Genomic DNA, 19277 nt, shown 5'->3' with positions numbered 1-19277 from the left:
GCGGTGCCGTGCGCGGCGCACCCCCGCCACCCAAACGGCGGCCGGTTGGATCCCAGAGAAGCACATATTTATTTTCACAGAGCGTCTCAGGAATGAAAACACGGGCTCTGCAGCCGCCACAGGAGGATGAGGAGGACCTCAGCGCCTGCTCCGCCGGGCCCGGCTCCCCGCCGGCACCTGAGGGCAGGGGCCGGGCGGCGCGGGCGGGGCCGGGCCTCACATGCGCGGCGCCGCGGGGGCCATTGGCCGCTGCCGGTCGGCGGGCGGCGCTCCGGGACGCGGGACCGGCCCCCGCCGGCTGCCGGTGCCGTCCGTGCCGCCGAGCCATGCGGGTGCGCGCCGCATGCGGAGAGCGCGCTGCAGGGCGCCGCTAGGAGCCGAGCTCCGCCCGGCCCGGCCCGGCCCGGCTCGGCCCGGCTGCCCCCCTCGCCGCATGGCAGCGCCGCGGGAGTGAGCGACCGCGGAGAAGGAAGGTGCGTGTGGCCCCTCGGCGTGCCCCGGCCCGGGGAGGGGGGGGGCGACACGGGCAGCCCCTCGCCGCCCCTCTCGCTGCGCTTCCCGGCTCCCCTCCTTCCCTCGTGCCTGCGGGCAGCCCGCCCGAGGCGCTGCCGTGTCTCGGGGCCGCAGCCGCCCCCAGGCGCGTGCCCGTCTCCCCGTTTCCCCTGGCGGGGGGCCGGCCCCCGGCGCGCAGGGGCCGCGCGGCAGGTTGCTCGGGCTGGAAAATGGAGGGCGGCGGCGGTGAGCAGCCTGTTGTGCGGTGCGGCGAGGCTCGGCGGGACTTCCTGTAATGGTGGTGCTGAAAGCGATGTGCTGCCGGGCCCGTGCCGCCGCGGGGAGCCCCCCCCCCCCAGCCCCGGCGTGCCGGCTGCTCGGCGGCGGTGTCGGCTTTAAAAAAAAAAAAAAAAAAGCAGTATTTTTTTTATTTATTTCTTTTTCAACGCGTCTGCTAGCGGTGGTGGGGAAGGACCATCTTTTCTGCCTCTCCGACCGAAGGTGGGGAATGGCTGTGCCCCCCGGATGGGGAGGGGGGCGTTAGGATGCGAGAAATTGGCAGGAGCGGCACTGACATTTTGATCCCGCAGACCGGAGCTGCCGCAAAAGCACCCTCATCCCAGGCAGGGTAGGTAAGTCCCTTTCTGCCTCTCTCCTCCTCTTCCCCCGGAGAGAGCAGAGAAAAACACCTCTCTTCACATTTCCTCGGCTTTAGAGTAAGGACTGGTAGTGTAGATGGTTGGTGTTATGTTATTTGCCCTTGATTGCCATCTTAAATTAATTCACCCAGCCTTGCTCCGAGGCCAGGATCATGTTCGGTCTTTGTGATTTATAAATCCCCTGTAAACCTTTTGTTGTTAGTTGAAACTGATTTATGAGGTCCTGACCTAGGAATATGCTACTCCGGTTATATTTTCTGTGCCATACACCATTTTCTCCTGTGCTTCTGAGGAAGCACTGCCTTTCTTGTAAACTCATTTGGTGCCTTGCCTGTATCTTGCCTAGTGTGAAAACCACTTGTCTGTCATGTCTGCTGGCTCTGGGTTCTCGCACACAATAGCGGCATCAATTTAAATATTCCCCGTTTATTTGCAAGTGAGGTTACTGTGGTAAAGATCCAAAGTTTACAAAGTCTGGATGAGGTAAGGCGGAGAAGGGAGCCGCACCAAGCAGCAATTAGCGCTGTGAGATGCAGATGTGCACAGTAGATACCCGCACTGGTCCTGGCATCTCTGGGGGGGACGGCAGGCAACCTGTGTGGCATGTTCAGACCTGGGGAAGGCATTCTGGAGAAGCAGCACCTGCAGCTGAGGAAGTCTGTGAGCTGCTGTCACGGGAGGTAATTAGTAATAGGAGCAAACCGGTGTGATAGCCCTGCAAGGAGGGTGAAAGCACTTAAATGCTTGCTGTGAAGATTAACTAGTGTACGTTGCAGTAATGCACGTGAACATGTGAAATGCAGTTCCTGAGTTCCAGGTTTTTCTCAGCCCTGCTTTCTGTCACCTCAGAAAAGCCTCCCTCTCTCCTGTACCAGCAGGCAGGGAGTGCCGTGGAGATACCACGGCTGTACGTCCTGTGCGTGGGCATCTTTTCTGACAGCACGCCTGGAGAGTGAGGAAAAAGCAAATGCTGTTGGAGATATGTTGCAATAGGTCCTGCCAGCGACAGGATGATAGGAAAATAAATGCCACGGGAGAAAATGGTACATGCGTTCCTGTGGTCAGAAGCACTTGCGACCACGTGTGCTGTGGCTTGGTGCAGCTCTATGAGAAGTGACTGCGCTGAGGCTTCCTGCCTCAAAGCCAGTTCTCGCTTCCCCAGGTCTTCCCGTTCCTTCGTGCAGTGTGTCGAGGTCCCGTTCAAAGCCAGTGGGCATAAATGGATTTTGAATCGTGTCCTGTGTTGCTGGCTGAGGCTTTTTGCCCCTCACGCTGCCAGTTCCTCCTGCCACTCGCTGATGGCTGCCCCGGGACCTCCGGAGGCAGAGTGCTGACTCGGTGCCTCGGCTTCTTCCCGCACCTCCGATAGCGGGGTTGGCGGGGGAACTGACTAATGTGTGGAAACTGGCTGATCACGAAGGGTTAATTAGTGTCCTGAGGCTTAAACCTTCTTATCAGTGGGGCTGGTGATGGCTGTTTTACTGAAAAGTAGCTTGAGTCACAAATGGTGTCATGGGGAAAGCCAGTAAGCTATTTTCTCAACTGGAGGCAAACAGAAAGGAGTTCCACGTAGTTAGAGCTGCTTTTGCCAAGCAGTGAACTTGAAAGGTTTTTCTCTTCTTTTCAAAAGAACAATCTGTATCTTCCAGTGAATTCATAAAAATACCGTGGATTCCTAAATATTCATAAAACATAACTAGCAGTATTTACCTGATGTTCAAATGTTACTATGTAAAGTAGAAAGAATAAAACAAGTTTCTGCTGTTTAAATTTCTCCTTTTTTTGTCAGCATTGAAACTAGACTGCACTAGTTCTCCTTTTTTTTTTTTTTTTTTTTTGTCTCTTGGCTGTGGAGAGATTATAACGTGGCAAAAAAAATAATAATAATGCTATTGATATTTTAAGAAAAATGGAAATAATTTTCCCCAGAAGCTTTGCATTTAGATAAAGAGTTGTCTGTGCTTTTGCATAACTGACATTTTAAGCGTTTTTTGTTCTACAAGCAGTGAAAAGTCTGTGGACTTCACCATGCAAAGACTTGTGCATATGACTAATTTTCTATACGTGTATGGTCTCATGAGCACACATGCATGCAAAAGTCTCTCTGGGGCCACAGCAGTGGTGCTTGATTTTGCAAGTATTTATTCGTGGCTGAGATGTTGAGCTGCTGTGGGCCTGTACCTGTAAGTATTTGCCAGAAAAGAGCTGAAATACAGAGGAGGATGTTTGTGAGATACGGTTTTCTAGCAGCTTCCAGCATTATATTCCTAAAAGCCAACTGTAGGTATTGTTTTAAAGCAGTTCCGCGCCTCTTACCTTGAGAACACTTTGAGCCACGTTTTTTCCAAGTTTGACTTGCCTGCGTTGGGGATGGGTTTGGCTCACAATCTTTTGGTCTAAGCAAATTGAATGCAATTTTCTTCTAACCATATAACAAAGAATAGGTACTGACTGCTTGCCAAACAATTTTTCCCCTCAGAGATTCCAAACAAATTTAGGAAAGAACAAAGCCAGCATTTCTAGTGTTTGACTTGTTGAGAATCATCTTGGGGTTTGGCACGTTAAAAAGCAAAGTGCGTCACAAGTCAAGTTGGCGCTTTCTAATACCATCAGTAATACTAATTTCCACGTCGTTAATTTTAACTGACACTGCTTCAATCTTTCTCTCGACACAAGTTTCTTTAATTAAAAGAATCGAGGTTCTTTTCAGTTATTTCTGTATTCTTTACAACTGTGCTCTTCCAGTCTTGGAAGAGTGGGTTGCTGGTCCCCTCCAGGAAGCAGATAGGGAAGACAACTCAAAAGTCCTCATGTAGCAGCTCCCTGAGTGGTGAGGGAAACAGCCTTGCAAGGAGGAAGCTTGTTTGTTTGGACTCAGCCAGCAGAATGCTTCTTTTGCCCACACGTGGAGGAAAGCAGTGGTATGGGAAGAGAGCACGGCTGCACCAAGGACCTGTTTGTTGGCACTTCTCTAAAAAAAGTACCTCCCCTTTTCTTCCTCCTTTTCATTTACAATCTAGGCTGTGAAAGCATTTTGTTCATGTAGTCTCAGAACTGTTTCTACCTACAATTTTCCTTCTTTCCACTCGAGCCACTTTCCTCAGAAGTGGTTTGCTCTAAGGCTGAAGTAGTTGTGATGCTCAAGATTTCAGAAACAATCACGTTACAGTGACCTTAGGAGAGGAGGAAAGTTATTTGTTGCTCAGATATTCTTCTCTTCTGAGACCCCTTTTTTGGTGAAGGTAGCTCTGGTGAAGAAGCAGAAAAAATAACCAGGCTCAGAGCATATGGCGTCCAGCAGTGAGTGAGGGTAGCAGTCACCTTTATTCCCTGTGGTCCTGTTTTGTGTTGTGTGATCAGCAGAGGAAATGGTCTGGTTCTTGTGACCCGTCTTGCTCCTTCGTAGTGTTAAGAATGATCACTTTCCCTATGTAGTCTCTTTGTTAAAAGTTGTGCTGTGGTGGAAGATTTCCCAGACCCAAGGGGCAGGCATAACAGATAACGAAATGTTACTGCTACCCGTTGTTGTCAAATGTCTCTTTAAACTGACTGCCAAGCATTTAAATTTGAAAAAGTCGCACACTTCCCAAACCAGGGTTATAAACAGCCTTAATATAAATCCCTCTCTCTTCACTTGCTCAGGATTTTTCTGCCTGGGCCATGTCTCCTGATTTTCCCCTGTGTTGAAGTTAAGGCTGGGGACTGCCTAAATGCTGTGTTGCATGTCTTACCTGCAGCTCCCATGGAGCTGGCAAGTATGAGGAGACCTGCAGCAGACTGTGTCCCTGAGCATCTGCTGGACCCCTCCCCTATTCCATTCTGTGAAGATAGACACAAAGGAAAAAGCACAAATGCGGATGCTCTTCGTAGCCTTTCCAACAAAGCAGCAGGGCAGGCTCCTACCCACCCCCATGCAACCAAATGGCTGCAAAGCCCCAGCCAAGATGCTTTTTTTTTTTTTTCCCCCTTGGACTTCATTCTTAACAAGTTAGCACTGAGATAAGTTTCTCTATAAAAGGTGTTCTTGATTGCCCTTGGGTTCTGCAGAAGACAGGACTGCCACACCTTTGGTGTTTTCAAGCCTGGCTGATGCCACAGATACCAACATGCCTGCTAAAAGCAGTGTGGGTTTTTTTTTTTGGGTGGACTTCATCTGACAAACTTCATTCTTGCTGCAGTGATTTTTCCCAGCTTCCGATTATAGCTGTAAGGAGAAAACAAATCCATGTGGTATGTATATAAATATGGTGTCTGAATAATCTGTCTGTTCCTCAGCCATCACAGGATAGGAAAGAAAGGGAACTTCTATCCTTCCAGTTGGTGTGAGAGCTTGTATGAAGAACACTGGAATAACCCTGGTGTGGGCTTGCGGGAGCTGTGTGCTAGGAACAGAGGTGGTTCTGTAACCTTGCAGTACTTAAGGTTAAGACAGGCTGGTAACACCAAGGAGATCTTTTGTGGTACCTTGATATGTGTACCTATAAAGTTGATTTTGTCATCTTTTGTCAACAGAAGGTATGGGTTGTCTGTCTCGAATACAGTGATTTTAAAACAAACAAACAAACAAAAAAAAAAAACAGGCTTATACAACAGTGATTTGCTAATCATAGAAAATAACCTTTCAGTTCAAAAGCTCCCTCTGTGAATATTAATATTTTATACAGAAGTATTATGTAATAGACATTTTGTCGCCTTTGCAGTCTTCACAGAGGAACACGTTCTCAAGATTGTGTCGTTCTGATTGTTCAGTAGAAATTTGTGTGCTAAACCAATGCAAATGTCAGTGAAAGATTTTGAAAAGTCCATCCTGCATGTCTGTACCTGGTGCTCGTGGAAAGGGAGGATGGGAATGAGAATCCAGTGGTCACTGCATGAAAACTTGAATAAGAAGTGTGAAAGGCAGCGCGCTGCCCTGCTTTCTTCCCCAGCTCCGATACGGTTACCGACCCTTTCCGCGTGTATTAGCAATTGCCCTCATCCAAGATGCACAGAGGAACCAGACTTCACACTTAATCTGACTGGTGTTTAAAAATACAGACTCACAAATCTACATACAGAGTTTCTCTCAGTGGCTGCCATCCAAAAACTTTCATGTGCTTGCTTTCTGTCTAATTAAATTAAGAAATAAAGCCTAAACTGCCTCAGCCTAGAAGAACTGACAAAAGGGACATGAAGCTTTTTATGCATATGACTTTTTTTGTAAGTAATGTTTGCTGTTTTATAATCCGTACTAAATTTCTTCACTGTTTTACCTTGTTGGCATTGTTAGCAGAGGGAAAGGGAAGGCAGCTGATAGTTTTGCTCCCCACCTTTCCTATCCCTCTGACAACAAATCCATTGGCCCTTGGAACAAGGAAGCGGAGGAATGCAGAGACACGGGGCTCCTCGTGCTGCAGAGCCAAGCGTGCTCAGGGCGAGTCCCCCGGTGGGAAGCAGGCAGGAGGGTGTCTAATAAGAATAAGGGAAGAAGAACAGCTCTTGGAAACGAGAGTAAACTGAGAATGAGACAGAAGTGTCCTGATGAAAAAAGAACATGAGAAATGCAACGATTTGGACAAGACTCTATTTCCGGTGGTTAAAACTCATTGTTAGATTTGGTATTTGTTTGTTTTTAGTGTAATTTGATTTAAGATGTACCTAGATTGGAAGGTAAAGTTATGAGGGTCCTTATTAGCATCAATCAGTTTAAAGAAATTGCTGAGCAGGTCTTGCCGGAGAACAAAAATGGTAATGCATACAGTAAAGCCAGGAAATAAAACTGCTAAAGAGGCGTGCAAAAATATAAAAGAGTAACAACATGGCAAAGGCAAGGAGGTAACAGGATTGTTGAGAAAAGTATGAGTAAATATAAAATAAGATTTTAATGCACTAGGTGGTACATGCTGTTGGGCGCACAGAAAGTGCGTGCGTCGGCTAGCATGGTGAGGGTGGTCTCCTCTCCAGACTCAGGGTGTGCATGTTCCCTGTCCCTGTGGCCAGCTTCTCCTGGGTGAAAACCAGTTTGGAAGCACCTTGTGAAGTGATACAGACCCGTGCATGGTCATAGGCATCTGTCACAGTGAATGTAACTGGCACCTCTAGGCTTCCAGGCTGGACTGGTAAGAGCCTGGCCTTGCACCTGCAGAGCTGTCCATGTGGGTGAGGCCGCAGTGCTGCTCCTCCGCTCCCTCCTCTGCGGGTGGTAGCTGCCACCGTCACCCCCTCCATCAGGGGCTTCTTCAGCCTCTGATTGTTTACCTGCTTGCTGCCTGAGCTTGTGAGATCCTGAACTTGGCTTGCTGTCTGGTAAGGAATATAATAGCAGAGCTACCACCAGCAGCTCCCGCTCTTGCTGCCTGTGGGTCAAAGAACGGGTTGCCAGGAGCACCGGGACATCCTGCCTGTGGGGAGCACCGTCGGGACCCCGGGGCTCCATGGAGTGGGAGCAGCACCTAAGGCATCTTCCAGAGGTGAGGCGGTTCCAGGCCCAGCTGGGGCAGACCCGCTCTGCCCTCCTGCCTGCTTCTCCCACGCAGCTGGGGACAGGGCTGGGGCCTTTGAAGCTCCCGGGTGGCCTCCAGTCAGCTGGAGCCGATTGTGAAACCTCGCTTGGAGATAGCAGCAAAATCTGGTATTTATCTGGTTAGGTCGCATGCTGCTTTTGACAATACTTCTGTAGTAGGTTTCCGTGCTGGCTAGGGAGTTTTCTTCTCTCTTGGTAGCATAACATTTTTCTTGTGTGGCGGTTTGTTGATTGTCTTTCTCATGCAGCAAGAAGGGAGGAAGATAGCATTTTAACCAAAGCGATTGTCAAATGTCGGTGGCTGGTTGGGCCCTTGGAGATGTATGTGTGTGGAACTGAGAATTACTTGGTTGTCCTGAAACTAAACCCCTTGATGAGTGACACTGGTTCATTTATAGTTATTTTTTTAACCCCCCTGAAAATCTCTACTTCTTCGGCAAAATACTGTGATTTCTCTGCATTTTCCTCTTTTTACAGAACTCACAATAATTTGCTCTGCAAATGTCATCTGATTTCTTTTTTATTTCATTCTGTTAGCAATGATTGCTTCCATGCTAATTGCAACAGAAATAGTATTTTTAGTAGTGGAAAAAAAGGTTTGATTGAGTGACTGCACCAACGAAGGCAGCCACACGTAGGCCACAACATACAGGATGTGGCATTTGGAGGCTGCATGTGTTTTGCCAGATGTGCCAAGTGCCTGGCCTGATGCCCTCACCCCAGTGTACCTGGGGTGTGAGGCTTTCCCTGTGCTGAGCAGCCTGAAAGCACAGCAAAAGACTAGAGGGAACAAGAGTTGGAGGAGAGACGAGGTTATAGAAATGGTACGTGTGCTCCCTATTTAACCTCCTTCACACCAGCTATCCCACATGCTGGTGCTGTGGAAGAGTGGGTGTGTAATCTTGTATTGGAGCAGATGTTCCAGTAAATAGGATGTTGCTTTGTTTTAGTAAATTGAAGTTGTCACCTCAGAAATGAGAGGGGGGAGCAAATGGAAGAATTCTTCAAACGGGGCTTGGAACAGAATCCAGGGGAATTTCTGTGCAAGGACTGCAGGGAAAATTCCTTTGCTGGCCTTGTCTCACTCAGCACAGGCATTTCCTTACACACTGATATGATTTATATGAGAATTTCTACTTTATTATTATTATTTTTAACCAAAATCGTATTCTTGAGTGCTTTATTTTGTTGTTTGTTTCCCTCAGCCTCTCTTCCAGGTATGTTCCAGTTCCTGTGCTTGGTCTGCCCTGGCAAGGGGAGGGTGGTGGTGGAACTCAGCAGGCTTTCAGACTGAGATAGTGCCCCTGAAGCCAAGCTGTCCTTTGCTTCCATGCCTCACCAGTGTGGTGGCGGTGGTTGGTCTCTCCTGACACCTCTCCTTAAAGGCTGATGCGTTTTCAAAAAAAAAAAAAAAAAAAAATCAGTCCTCTCACTTTGGCAGCAGGAGCTGCCTTCGCCTTGTGTTCTCAAGCGCTGGTTGTTGACTTTGGGATGGCTGCAGGGGAGAGGCTGAGGCATGGCAAACCCTGCCCTGGCCCTTGTGCGGCTCTCTGACCTCGCAAGGGAAGGTTACGGGAACAGCCAAGGTGAACGGCCCTGCGGCTATTGGAGCGTTTTGTCAGGGCTCAAGTACGCTCCAAAGGTCTCTCCTGAAACCTGCTCGCAGCAGACCTTTGTAAAGTACCCAGTCAGGGCTTTTTTTCCTCCCCATGCATTTAAAGACAACAAGCAGGCTCTGAAGCCTCTGATTTCAGTGCAGTGGCCTGTGAAGTGATTGAGCGCTCCCAAGAGACCTCTTGACCACTGCTTTGCAATCCCCTGACCCTTCTTAAGGAGGAAAAAGAAAAACCCCTTTACTTTAAGATGCACTTCTTGTTTGCGTGTTTGGCAGCGCCTTCCCCATCTGCTGGCCCCGGCCTCCCTGCTGCGGAGGCGGCAAGCACGTGGTGGTGGGCCTGGGCTGGGGGTGGCAGGGGGAGCCGCGGCCGTGCTGGGGTTTGGGCTCTGCAGCGGCATCAGCGTGCCCAGCGGCTCGCTCGGTGTTTGTTGATTGGAGGCAATTACTGTAAAATACTTGATTTATAACGAGGCATACTTCATAAGCAGCAAACTAAAATAAATACTCATGAGTAACCTGTCGGCACGTGGCTCTTGGCTTTGCTGAGCTGCTGCTTTCCGTCTGCGGGCTGAGCTCTGCCTGGGCGGCTGGAGGCGAGGGGAGGCGTGCGGGGCCCCGGCCGGGGGAGAGCCCCGTTTCTTCTCCATGTTATTGTCCCAGGGATACGGGCGTGAGGTTTCCAGGCAGCCTGTGGGTTGCTTGCCCAGCACGCGGCCGTAAGGCAGCGGTCTGGGTGGGATCAGCGTGAAACTGGTCTGGGCTGGCCGCTACGGCGTTGTAGGGGGGGCAGCGTGGAAATAGCGGTGCGCTTGGTTGCGTGTGGTGGGGGAGCTAATGCGTTTAATAAAATACGGGTGAAGTGGCAAATTGCTGGTTTGAGGGATCTTGGCTCTTTAAGACAACTCGTTTAGAGTGTTTCTGAAATTATTAAAATAAGGGTGTGCTCAGCCTTCCCCCAGAGACCAGGCGCTGGTGGTAAGAGGATGACTAACTCTGCTTCCGTGTCGCAGAGCGGCGTTTCTCTGACACCCCCACAACTGCCAATACTTCACTCGGCTGCTTTGATTCACAGCAGTTTGTTTTTACCCAGGAAGCGTCCAAGGCACTTACCAAAATGAGACAGTGACCGTCAGCGCCTGGCTTGGTGTTCCCTTCACCGGAGCCTCCTGGAGCCAGAGCTCAGCCCAGCTGCAGCCAGAGGAGGAAGGAGGAGAAGCACAGCCTGATCAGGTACTGAGCCGGGAGCGGGACGAGTCCTCTGGTGCTGAGTAACGTGGAATTGTGAATGATTGTTGATTTAGAAAAATAAATACAGAATTCTGTTTCTTAAGAAGTGTTGTGGGCATGCATGACGTGCCTGTGGCCCAGGAATGACATCTTCATCCCCTGTGTGCCCAGCGTGGGTGCGTGCTGTAAGCTACTACTCTGTACTAGACCTGAGGTGAACATAAACGGATGCAGCTCTTGTGTTTTTTGGGTTATTTGATTTAGACATTCAGTGTTTGATACAGCTCAGTGCTTGCCAGTACCCAGGCTCCACGTGGGTTGGAAAGAATTGGCTAAGAATACTCTTAATGAATGTTTGAGTGTTGAAGAGCAATTTGATGTGTTGAAGGACAGATATTCTTCTTTGTGCTTATTGGGAGTCCTAAGTGCCAGCTTTCAAGAAGCACGTTGTGCGGTACAGAAAGATAGCAGACTGGTGAATTTTAGGACAAATCCAACTGGCAGCTTGCTAACTGTGTTATTTGCTGAGATTCCTATAACTGTTCCTGGAAACTGATGTTTATTCTTGTATGCACATCTTTGGTTGTTAGGCTCATTTTAGATGAAGACAGTCAGAGAAGTTCAAGGTTTTGCTTTATTGTATTAGATTTTGTTCCTTACATAACTGTACTTTTTAGTTGATGTGGAACTCCTGCTCTGAGGACCATGTTCTGAAAAGACTTGTGCATATTTTCTATGCACCTTAAAAATTCCTTAAGAATTTACCACTGCGTGTGCTCATCCAATGCTTCGGATGACAGCAGCCCACAATTTACTTCTGGAGGGAAGTCTCTTTGGAGACATATAGTATTTTTCACCTCGAGTGATACTTTGTCTCCAGAAATATCAGCATCTGTCCCTCAGGTTGTCTGAATTTATTCCAGTCACATTTTAATGCTTTTTATTATTGACCCAGGTGGAAATGAGTTTTTGTTTAGATGATCTATTATGAAAAATCTTAATGATTTGGGGGTAATTTACAGCTCAATCTGATTATATCTTTCCTCCTAGTGTTAGGAAAAGGGATGTCTTTTTCTAGCATGCATTTCTAGCATAGCCTTCACTATTTTGCCCTGGGGAAAAAAAAAAATCAGCATTTATTTGATTCAACAACCAGCTTCCTGCTTCACAGGAAGAAGAGATAGCGGCTCATTTGCCTGCAAACATCCCTCCTGTGGAGAGTCTTTGCCAGGGTGTTAGAGGAAAGCTAGTAGCGACTGTTGAAATAGCCGCATAGCAGGATGAAGAGGGATTACTGAAGCATTACTAGAAAATGTATGGCTATGTGCAAGACCTCATGTTCTCCACAGACAGGCTGACCTAAATTCTGCAGCCAGGCCGTACTGGCTTCTGCATTGATGTGATGTGGCAGGCTGCATAACCTGCAGCAGATCTGGATTTAAAAAAAAAAGGGAGGGAGGGGAACACAGAGATTTATATTTGAGTAGAAATGCAGACAGGCTGTCTTCATGACTCTGCTTAACCTGTATAAAGCTTTTTTGTTGTTTCTTAACCAATAGTTGTCTACTCAATTTTGAGTGCTTCTCATGTAGTCAGAATGAGGCTGCATTGCTCATTAGGAAGAGTGAAGATGAGATACTCTTTAGTCCTGCGTGGAGAAATATATGGATGGATTTACCCATAAGAGGCTTTTACAGGTGACTTGGAGTTGTGAGATAGGTTTTAGCAAAGAAATGTTAATATTTATCTTATCAGCAGTGAAACAATTAATGGAACTGACACTTAATCATCTGCTGGGGGAAGCGTGGAATAAGATTAGTATCCACTTGACATAATGGAATAGCTTGCATGTATGTTTTCGGGCTCTCTTAATTTGGGAAGATTACACATTATACACAAAATATGACAAAAATCCAAATAGAAACCAAAATGAAATCCAAATCCAAATGGACACCATGTCAAAATAAAGTTGGTGATTCTGACTTGTGTGCAGACTACTGTTGCTGTTACTTCTTGTGGAAGGATTTTGACTTTGCAGTTTAGTTTCTACTGGCACAAACCTGGTGTGATGGCAGTTACCACTTCCTCCCTTTTTCTGTGGATGTAAGCTGTGCTGATGCAATGCTCTCCTTTTCCTTCACCCCTCCCACATTCAAGCTTTTTTTACCCTGTCTCACCACTTCCTTCTGAGGTGCCCCTACAGCAATGGGAGGGATTTTTCTGCTGGTGCTGTTTAAACCAGGTGCTATGAAAGGAACAGTTTGTGCAGGCAGAAGAAAATTCGCAGCCACTAGAAAGGTTTCTACAGTAAGTTTTTGCTGGCAAGAGAGAAGACGGATTCTTGGTTGATACAGCTAAATCAGCAACATGTTAAAGTGTGGCTAGGGGCTGGTCTGGTAACTGGGGTGAAATGCGTATGCATAAATATAAATATATAAAATTTATGTCTAGAAACCCCTTTTGAATTTTTTAAGAGGAATTTCGGCAGCTGCAAACTCATGAAGTGCCAGGGGAAATAGCGATATCCTCAAACACAGCTCGTTTATTTTAAATCACATTTCACTGATGTGCTTTTGATAAGTTTTAAAAACAGCTTGTCTGTATGAGCTATTTGTTTACCACGTGCATGCAGCAAGTGGCAGTGCCGACCTTCTAGAATTAGAATGAAAGGGACCTGAGGAAGGCAAAGATTTGCTTGGTTATTTTCTTCTTTGATTTCTTGTGTCCTGCTGACAGGTGTTGCAGCACGTTGCACGTCTGGGTGGTGTAAGACAAAATGTTAGTTCTCAGGTTTTTCCTTCTTAAATATGCTCTCACAGAGGTGCAACCAGTGTCGCCTGTTGGCCAGCAGTGGATCCCTTTTGGAGCCAGTTGGAACCTGAATCTAATGCAAGGTGAGCCTGAGGGGGCTACGGCCGGTGGAGGAAGCACGCTGGCCCCATGTCCTGCACTGCCTCACCAGAGGAACCAGGCACAGCATGTGGTGAGGGGACTGGAGAGCAAGGGATGTTTTTCCCAAATGAGCGTGCGCGTGTATTTCTTTCAATGCCAGACATGGTAGTTAGAATTCAGTTAATTTACGAGTAAATTAAATTGAAATTCACCCCAAAACAGTAAAGTCTTTTATGTCTGCAACAGTGTTATTGTCAAGGTTGTCTCAAAGCAGAAGAAAATTTTTTCATAGGTTTCAGCACAGATTTTATTTCAACTGCTTCTTTGCAATAAGAAGGACCTCTATGTACATCTCTCCAGGACTGCTACTTCCATGTCACGTTATCTTTTTTTTTTTTCTTTCCTACTGGTAGAGTTACGTTTGTCATGCAGAATTTTCAGTGCTAACATTAGACTCAGAAACTGGAAAATAACCTTACTTTGGTGTTTTTTTCTGCTGTTTTTAGCTTTGATGCTGCTTTGAATAGACAAAAGGCTTGTTCATCAGTGACAACCAAGGCCAGTCCCCACAGCCAGACTGCTGCGAGCTGAGCCGCTTCTGGCCGGCTGTTCTTCTGTGAGTTCGGACCTGGCCCCGCTGTGGGCAGCAGTACCAACTGCAGGACCTCTGGGAGGAAAGGGTGTGGAGTATGGATATTTGTCAGCAAACTTGCTTGTAGCATAGAGTGTGTGACAAAGGTCAAAACGTAGCAGTTCTTTAAACCTTTAATGGAGTAATGTTATGTGTAATGCTTTCATCTGTATAGACCTATATTCAACTAGACAGAAAGCAAATTCAGTAGACTTTAGTAATCTTAGCTATGTGTTTTGACACAATATGATGTCATTTTGAAATACTTATCCTTCTCTGAATTCTCCACTGGAATCTCAGGAGGTACTTTATGGATAGGTGGAAGGAGCTCCTCAACTTGTCACTCTCTCAAGCTTCGTCCCTTCTCTTAGGTAGGTGATGCTTTCTTGAGTAAGGCAGCTTCATCACAGTGTGTTTGTTGTCTTGGAGGCTTCATGGTCCAAGAGCATGAAATTGGTGTAGTGAGGCTGACTATCAGGAGTAAGGTATGCCTATCCTCATCCAGACCTTATTTAATCTTGCTGGGAAGTGAAACACTTCCAGCAGTTAAGGACGGTAGAAGGGATTGGGATGGAAGGGTGAAGTTTTCCAAGACTTGATTTTACGTAGATCTGCTTAACATTTTGTATAGTAATGTTGTACTTTCACTTCTTGGTGGTGAAAAGGACATACTATAAAAAGTTGGTGACATTATTGTCTGGCACCTCAGACAGTAAAGATGAGGGGAGAGAGAACGATTTGCAGTGGAAAAGTAAACAGCTCTTTGCCCAATTATTTCAATGTTGCTGTGGTTTAGTTGTAATATCATGTCACTGTTCACAGCTTTTTATGGGTCCTTTTAGATTTTTTTTTTACATTTGAATGAATAATACATTTCTTTTATTATTTCAAATGCTAGAGTTTGTTTGCAGTTGTAACATTCGACTGCATCTGGTGATTGAATATAACAAACCTGGCTTTAGTTGTTGAGCTCCCAAACTTCTCACTTATCTGACTTTGCATTTCATGAAGTAGTTCTTGCTCAGTGTAATTGGAAGCTGTAGAAAAGTTTTCTCTGCATAATTAGAATTGATTTGATCAGTAAGGCATCAGTCTCTTTCCCATTCCCTTAACTCATATCTTCTGCAAGAGCTGTGGAAAAAAAATGTAATTTTCTGCTGCTAAACTGAATCTGCCACCTTTTGAAGTCAAATGTTTCTCCAAGCTGCCTGCAAAGCCCATCTTTCTGGTCAGTTCAAATTATGTAAGGAACTTAGTGATTATTAATGATGTTGTGTTTGAAATATTCAAAAAAATAACAACAAAAAAATTGCTGCTTGCAGAAGGACTGCAGCTCAGGGTCTGCCTGTAGTTTGCAGCTGGAGCTGTTGGTCACCTGTGCTTTTCAGCTGCGGGGAAGTGCTCTAGGATGTGGGCGGGTGTTTGGGGTGGCAGAGTTGGGTGGGTGGTGCCACAGAGAGGCATCGATAGGGGCAGCTGTGTGGAGTAAAGAGCATGGGTAACGTATTGGTCCACCTCTGGGGGCTGTGCTGTCCTGGTATGAGCATTTAGATCAAGACAATCTGGAATGACTGACAGTTAGCTTGGTGAAATAATCAGGCTGCATAGAGCTCTATCATCTTGTTAAGCATCATTTGAAATTTATAGTATGTTCATTCCTCTTTAATGCAACTGATTTAAGATATGCAAATGCGTTTCTAGCACTAGGTTTGTAGTTTTTCTCCCTGCAACTCCTGTAACTTTAATACTTATGTATTTCTTGGTTTCACACAACTTCTGTCTCAACCAGTGTTCAATCTGAAAGTAACAATAGAGGAACTGTGACTTTCACTAAAACAGTATGCATGGATCGGCAGGGATGAGGCTGAGAACTGGAGCTCTCATCCATAAGCATTTAGCAAAGCTTATTTCAACTACTTCTGTCTTTGTTATAATTACTGGAGTTACGCCGAACTAAAAGCCCCAAGCATGCTTTGGTTTGACATTTAGCTAAATCATGCACTCATTTAGGTTGGAAAAGATCTCTAAGATGATCTGGTCCAACCTTTAACCTAGCACTGCCAAGTCTACCACTAAACCGTGTCACTGCGCATTACATCTACACATGCTTTGAAGACCTCCAGGGGTGGTGATTCAACCACTTCCTGGGCAGCCCATTCCAATACTTCACAACCCTTTCAGTGAAGAATTTTTTCCTAATAACTGACCTGAACCTCCCCTGACACAACTTAAGGCCATTTCCTCTTGTCTTATCACTTAGTGCTTGGGAGAAGAGACCAATCCTCACCTCACTATAGCCTCTTTTAAGGTAATTGTAGAGCCTCTCTTTCTCTGGGCTGAACATCCCCAGCTCCTTCAGCCATTCCTCATAAGACTTTTCTCTAGACCCTCACATGTAATATCCTAACGAGGAGAAGAATTTCTTCTGTGCACATTGAATAGCACTTGTAGCTCTTGTATGTTGGATAACACGTACGTAGTTGGTGGAATTTGTGGCTGGTGGGTTTTTTTGCATAGTCACAAGTTTCTCTTGTTTGTGTGGGTTGCTCACATAGCTGTTAGTGGGAAGAGACAAACACTTGATATAGAAAAAGATGATGAGGCAAGGGCTGTCATGTATTATGTATATATTCTGTGCCTTGCATGCTGAGGCCCTGACCTACTTGAGGCCTCTAAGTACTTCTGCAATATAAGTGCTTAGTAATGATAAACTGCAGCACCTGGCAGAGGGATTCAGTGTGCACAAACAGCACCTGAAACAACCTTTTATCCTTTCCCTGAAATGAGCAAGTTTAAAGGTTTCTGTTCTTTTGGGAGGGGTTGGACGAGTTGCTTCCTTGCGGTGTATGCTGACATGGTATTCAGCGGCCAGCACCTTGGTTTAGTATGTGTCAGCAAAGTAAGGTGATAGAGCTGCCTTGCCTGACCTGTGTTTTTCTGCATGTGTTGCAGTAATTCTTTGAGTGTATATTAACTTTTCAGAAGTAGTCAATATACCGAGAAAGCCCCAGTCACTAATAACATCTGGAAACGAGGACAGCAACAAGAAAGCAAAAGACCAGAAAGCCCCCATCAACAAAATGAGCTGTAACGCGGTCAACGGGAGAGCTGCTTGCAGCCAAGGGCACTCATTGAAGGGGAGATGGGTTAGGAAAACCTGAAAGCTGTCTTTGCTTTTTCCGTGAGGACAGGGTGGGGCTCTCCAACTAAATGCTCAGAGTAGTCGTGTAACTTAGTGTTACTTACAGCATTATATCAGGCTGAGTCTCACAGCTTGTCACTAAAGGCCTTGGGGCATATTCTTGGCTTTCTGGATGGTCTGATCAAAGATGACAGAACTAGGCGGGCTAAGAGGTCATGGCATTTTAGAAAGAGAGTCTCTTAAAAATAACTCAATGACCTTTTTCAGTTGGAGGTATCCCCAAGATAAGTTGTTTTTGATTGATCTGAAGCCAGGGCTATGAGTGTTTCCTGCTTACTGGGTGCATTGACCGTGGATTGATGCACACAGGGTTAAAAGGCTGTGTGGATCAGCACTTGTTGAAAATGTTTTCTGAAGTTTGAATGGGTTAAACAATGCTGCTGATGTTTCTTGATACCTTTTTGAAATATCACCTACCAAATTAAAAGCGCGTGTAGGGGAAGGGCTTGTTTTCATTCTGTATAACTGGAAATCACACCAGGAATGTGCATCTTGTTTTTAGAGCAGTCATAGACCAGTCCTCAAGAGCTGATTCATTGCTGTTTTGTAAGCGGGGTTTGCCTTTCTTTCATGTGGTTCTGCATTTTTCCATTCCCCAGTCCACCGCAATTTAGATCTTCCCTGAGCATGCTGGTGTCGGAAAACCTTCTAGCGTAGAGCGTTGTCCTGTGTACGTGGTTTGTACTCAGGCTGATTTGACAGTAGCAAATGTAGTGTTTCATTGCTTTCTAGTTGTGCCTTTGTCAAATTGTGCTACAAGGGCACTTTCCCTGTAACTGTGTAACAAGATGGTAAATAAAAGATTTTTAATCGTTTGGGGCGGGGGGTGTATTGTGTTTAGTCTGCTATTGTTATGGTGCCTTACTTTTATGGGCCTGCTTTCAGTTTTTTCCTACACAATGATTGAGACTTTCTTGAGTTTCAGATTAATTAACTTGTTCAGCTTGTGTATTTTTCCAAGCTGCTCTACTGGGATACCATGGTGGGGTGGGACTGGGAAAAATGGGCAGCTGGCAAGAATCGGGGAGGCCAAGGCTCTGTACAACTTGAGCCTTCAAATTACAATTTCTAGTGTGGAGTGCACCTTGTATTATTCCACTGGATTCCACTGTTGACTTTCAAGATCGCTGAAACTTATTACTTATTCTTACACCTTGGTAACACTTTATTTGTGGCAGATCAGGTACCTTCCTGTGATTGATAGTAATGTTTTTTTGCTTCCTTGTACTTGGATCAATGTACTTTTTTTTTTTTGTGGCAGCTTAGGAGGAGGTAAGGTGCCAAAAATCTGCAGCACTGTCAGCATTTTTTTAACCAAAAGCTTTTCTGAAAATAGCTGCACAGATGTGTAAATCAAACTCTTCCAACAGGTCTGCTACCTGTAATTTTTTTTTTATATAGCTTTGGTGGGGTAAAAGAAGAAGGTCTGATTAAGTGATGTTACTGCAGAACTTGTGTGGCTGTAAAACTGACAAGTGTCGTGTGAATTTCACGTTACTTCTGTATGATTGAAATCAAGGACAGCAGTGTGGGTTGCCAGTGGAAATATTCCCAGGGAAACTATACTTGAGACTAGGGAAGAGCACCCAGCAGAGATTTTTTTTTTTAATTTTTTCCTTCCTATTCCACTGTGGCCACGAGGCTGAACATAGTGGAAGGGAAAAATGGAAACCATTCTTACGGAAAAAGGGTGGAGTGATATCACTTTTCTTGATAGAAAAGAGGCTGTGGAGAAGGGAGAAACTATAGGAAGCTTTTCATTTCCTGGGAGGAGTTTCACATTTCCCACTGGAAAGTGGGACTGATAGGAAAGCATCAGGCTGGTAGAAAGGCAGCACCTTCCCCCGGAGCTGCTGGACTTCAGTCTGGGTGTTCCTGCAGCAAACTCCACCCTCTCATTCCCTATCTGTCTGGTATGTTTTCTCAGCCTTGATGCTGTTGTCATGTTATTGCTGGCAAAAAAAACCCTCCATGTGTGTGGGAGATATGCAAACGTGTTGTAATGTTCTGATACAACTTTAGCGCAGGAAAAGAGCAAGCTCTGTACGTAGGTA

General features: G+C 46.1%; 2 protein-coding genes across 8 annotated transcripts in view; both read left to right on the top strand.

Moving 5' to 3' along the window:
* Positions 1–309: 309 nt before the first annotated feature.
* LRRC8D (leucine rich repeat containing 8 VRAC subunit D) overlaps positions 310–19277 on the top strand; it is a 62581-nt gene continuing 43613 nt past the window's right edge. The window contains exons 1-3 of one of the 7 annotated variants that reach the window (XM_035537998.2): positions 310–473; positions 10362–10501; positions 13318–13392. In XM_035537998.2, the coding sequence (XP_035393891.1) occupies positions 13386–13392 (7 nt within the window). In that variant the 5' untranslated portion in view covers positions 310–473; positions 10362–10501; positions 13318–13385. Of the gene's footprint in view, positions 474–10361; positions 10502–13317; positions 13393–13896; positions 14007–19017; positions 19137–19277 lie in introns of those variants that run through there. The other 6 variants (XM_050712390.1, XR_004777303.2, XM_050712389.1 and 3 more) reach the window with 6 other exon arrangements.
* Positions 10364–19277, top strand: part of ZNF326 (zinc finger protein 326) — an 80427-nt gene continuing 71513 nt past the window's right edge. The window contains exon 1 of the mRNA XM_035538012.2: positions 10364–10501. The gene's annotated coding sequence lies outside the window, so the exon portion shown is untranslated. The remainder of the gene's footprint in view (positions 10502–19277) is intronic.

The sequence above is a fragment of the Cygnus atratus genome, chromosome 8, assembly GCF_013377495.2.
Source record: "Cygnus atratus isolate AKBS03 ecotype Queensland, Australia chromosome 8, CAtr_DNAZoo_HiC_assembly, whole genome shotgun sequence".
NCBI classification, from domain to species: domain Eukaryota; kingdom Metazoa; phylum Chordata; class Aves; order Anseriformes; family Anatidae; genus Cygnus; species Cygnus atratus.
The sequence above is the reverse complement of the archived record's forward strand: the minus strand, read 5'-3'. Positions and strand labels throughout refer to the sequence as shown.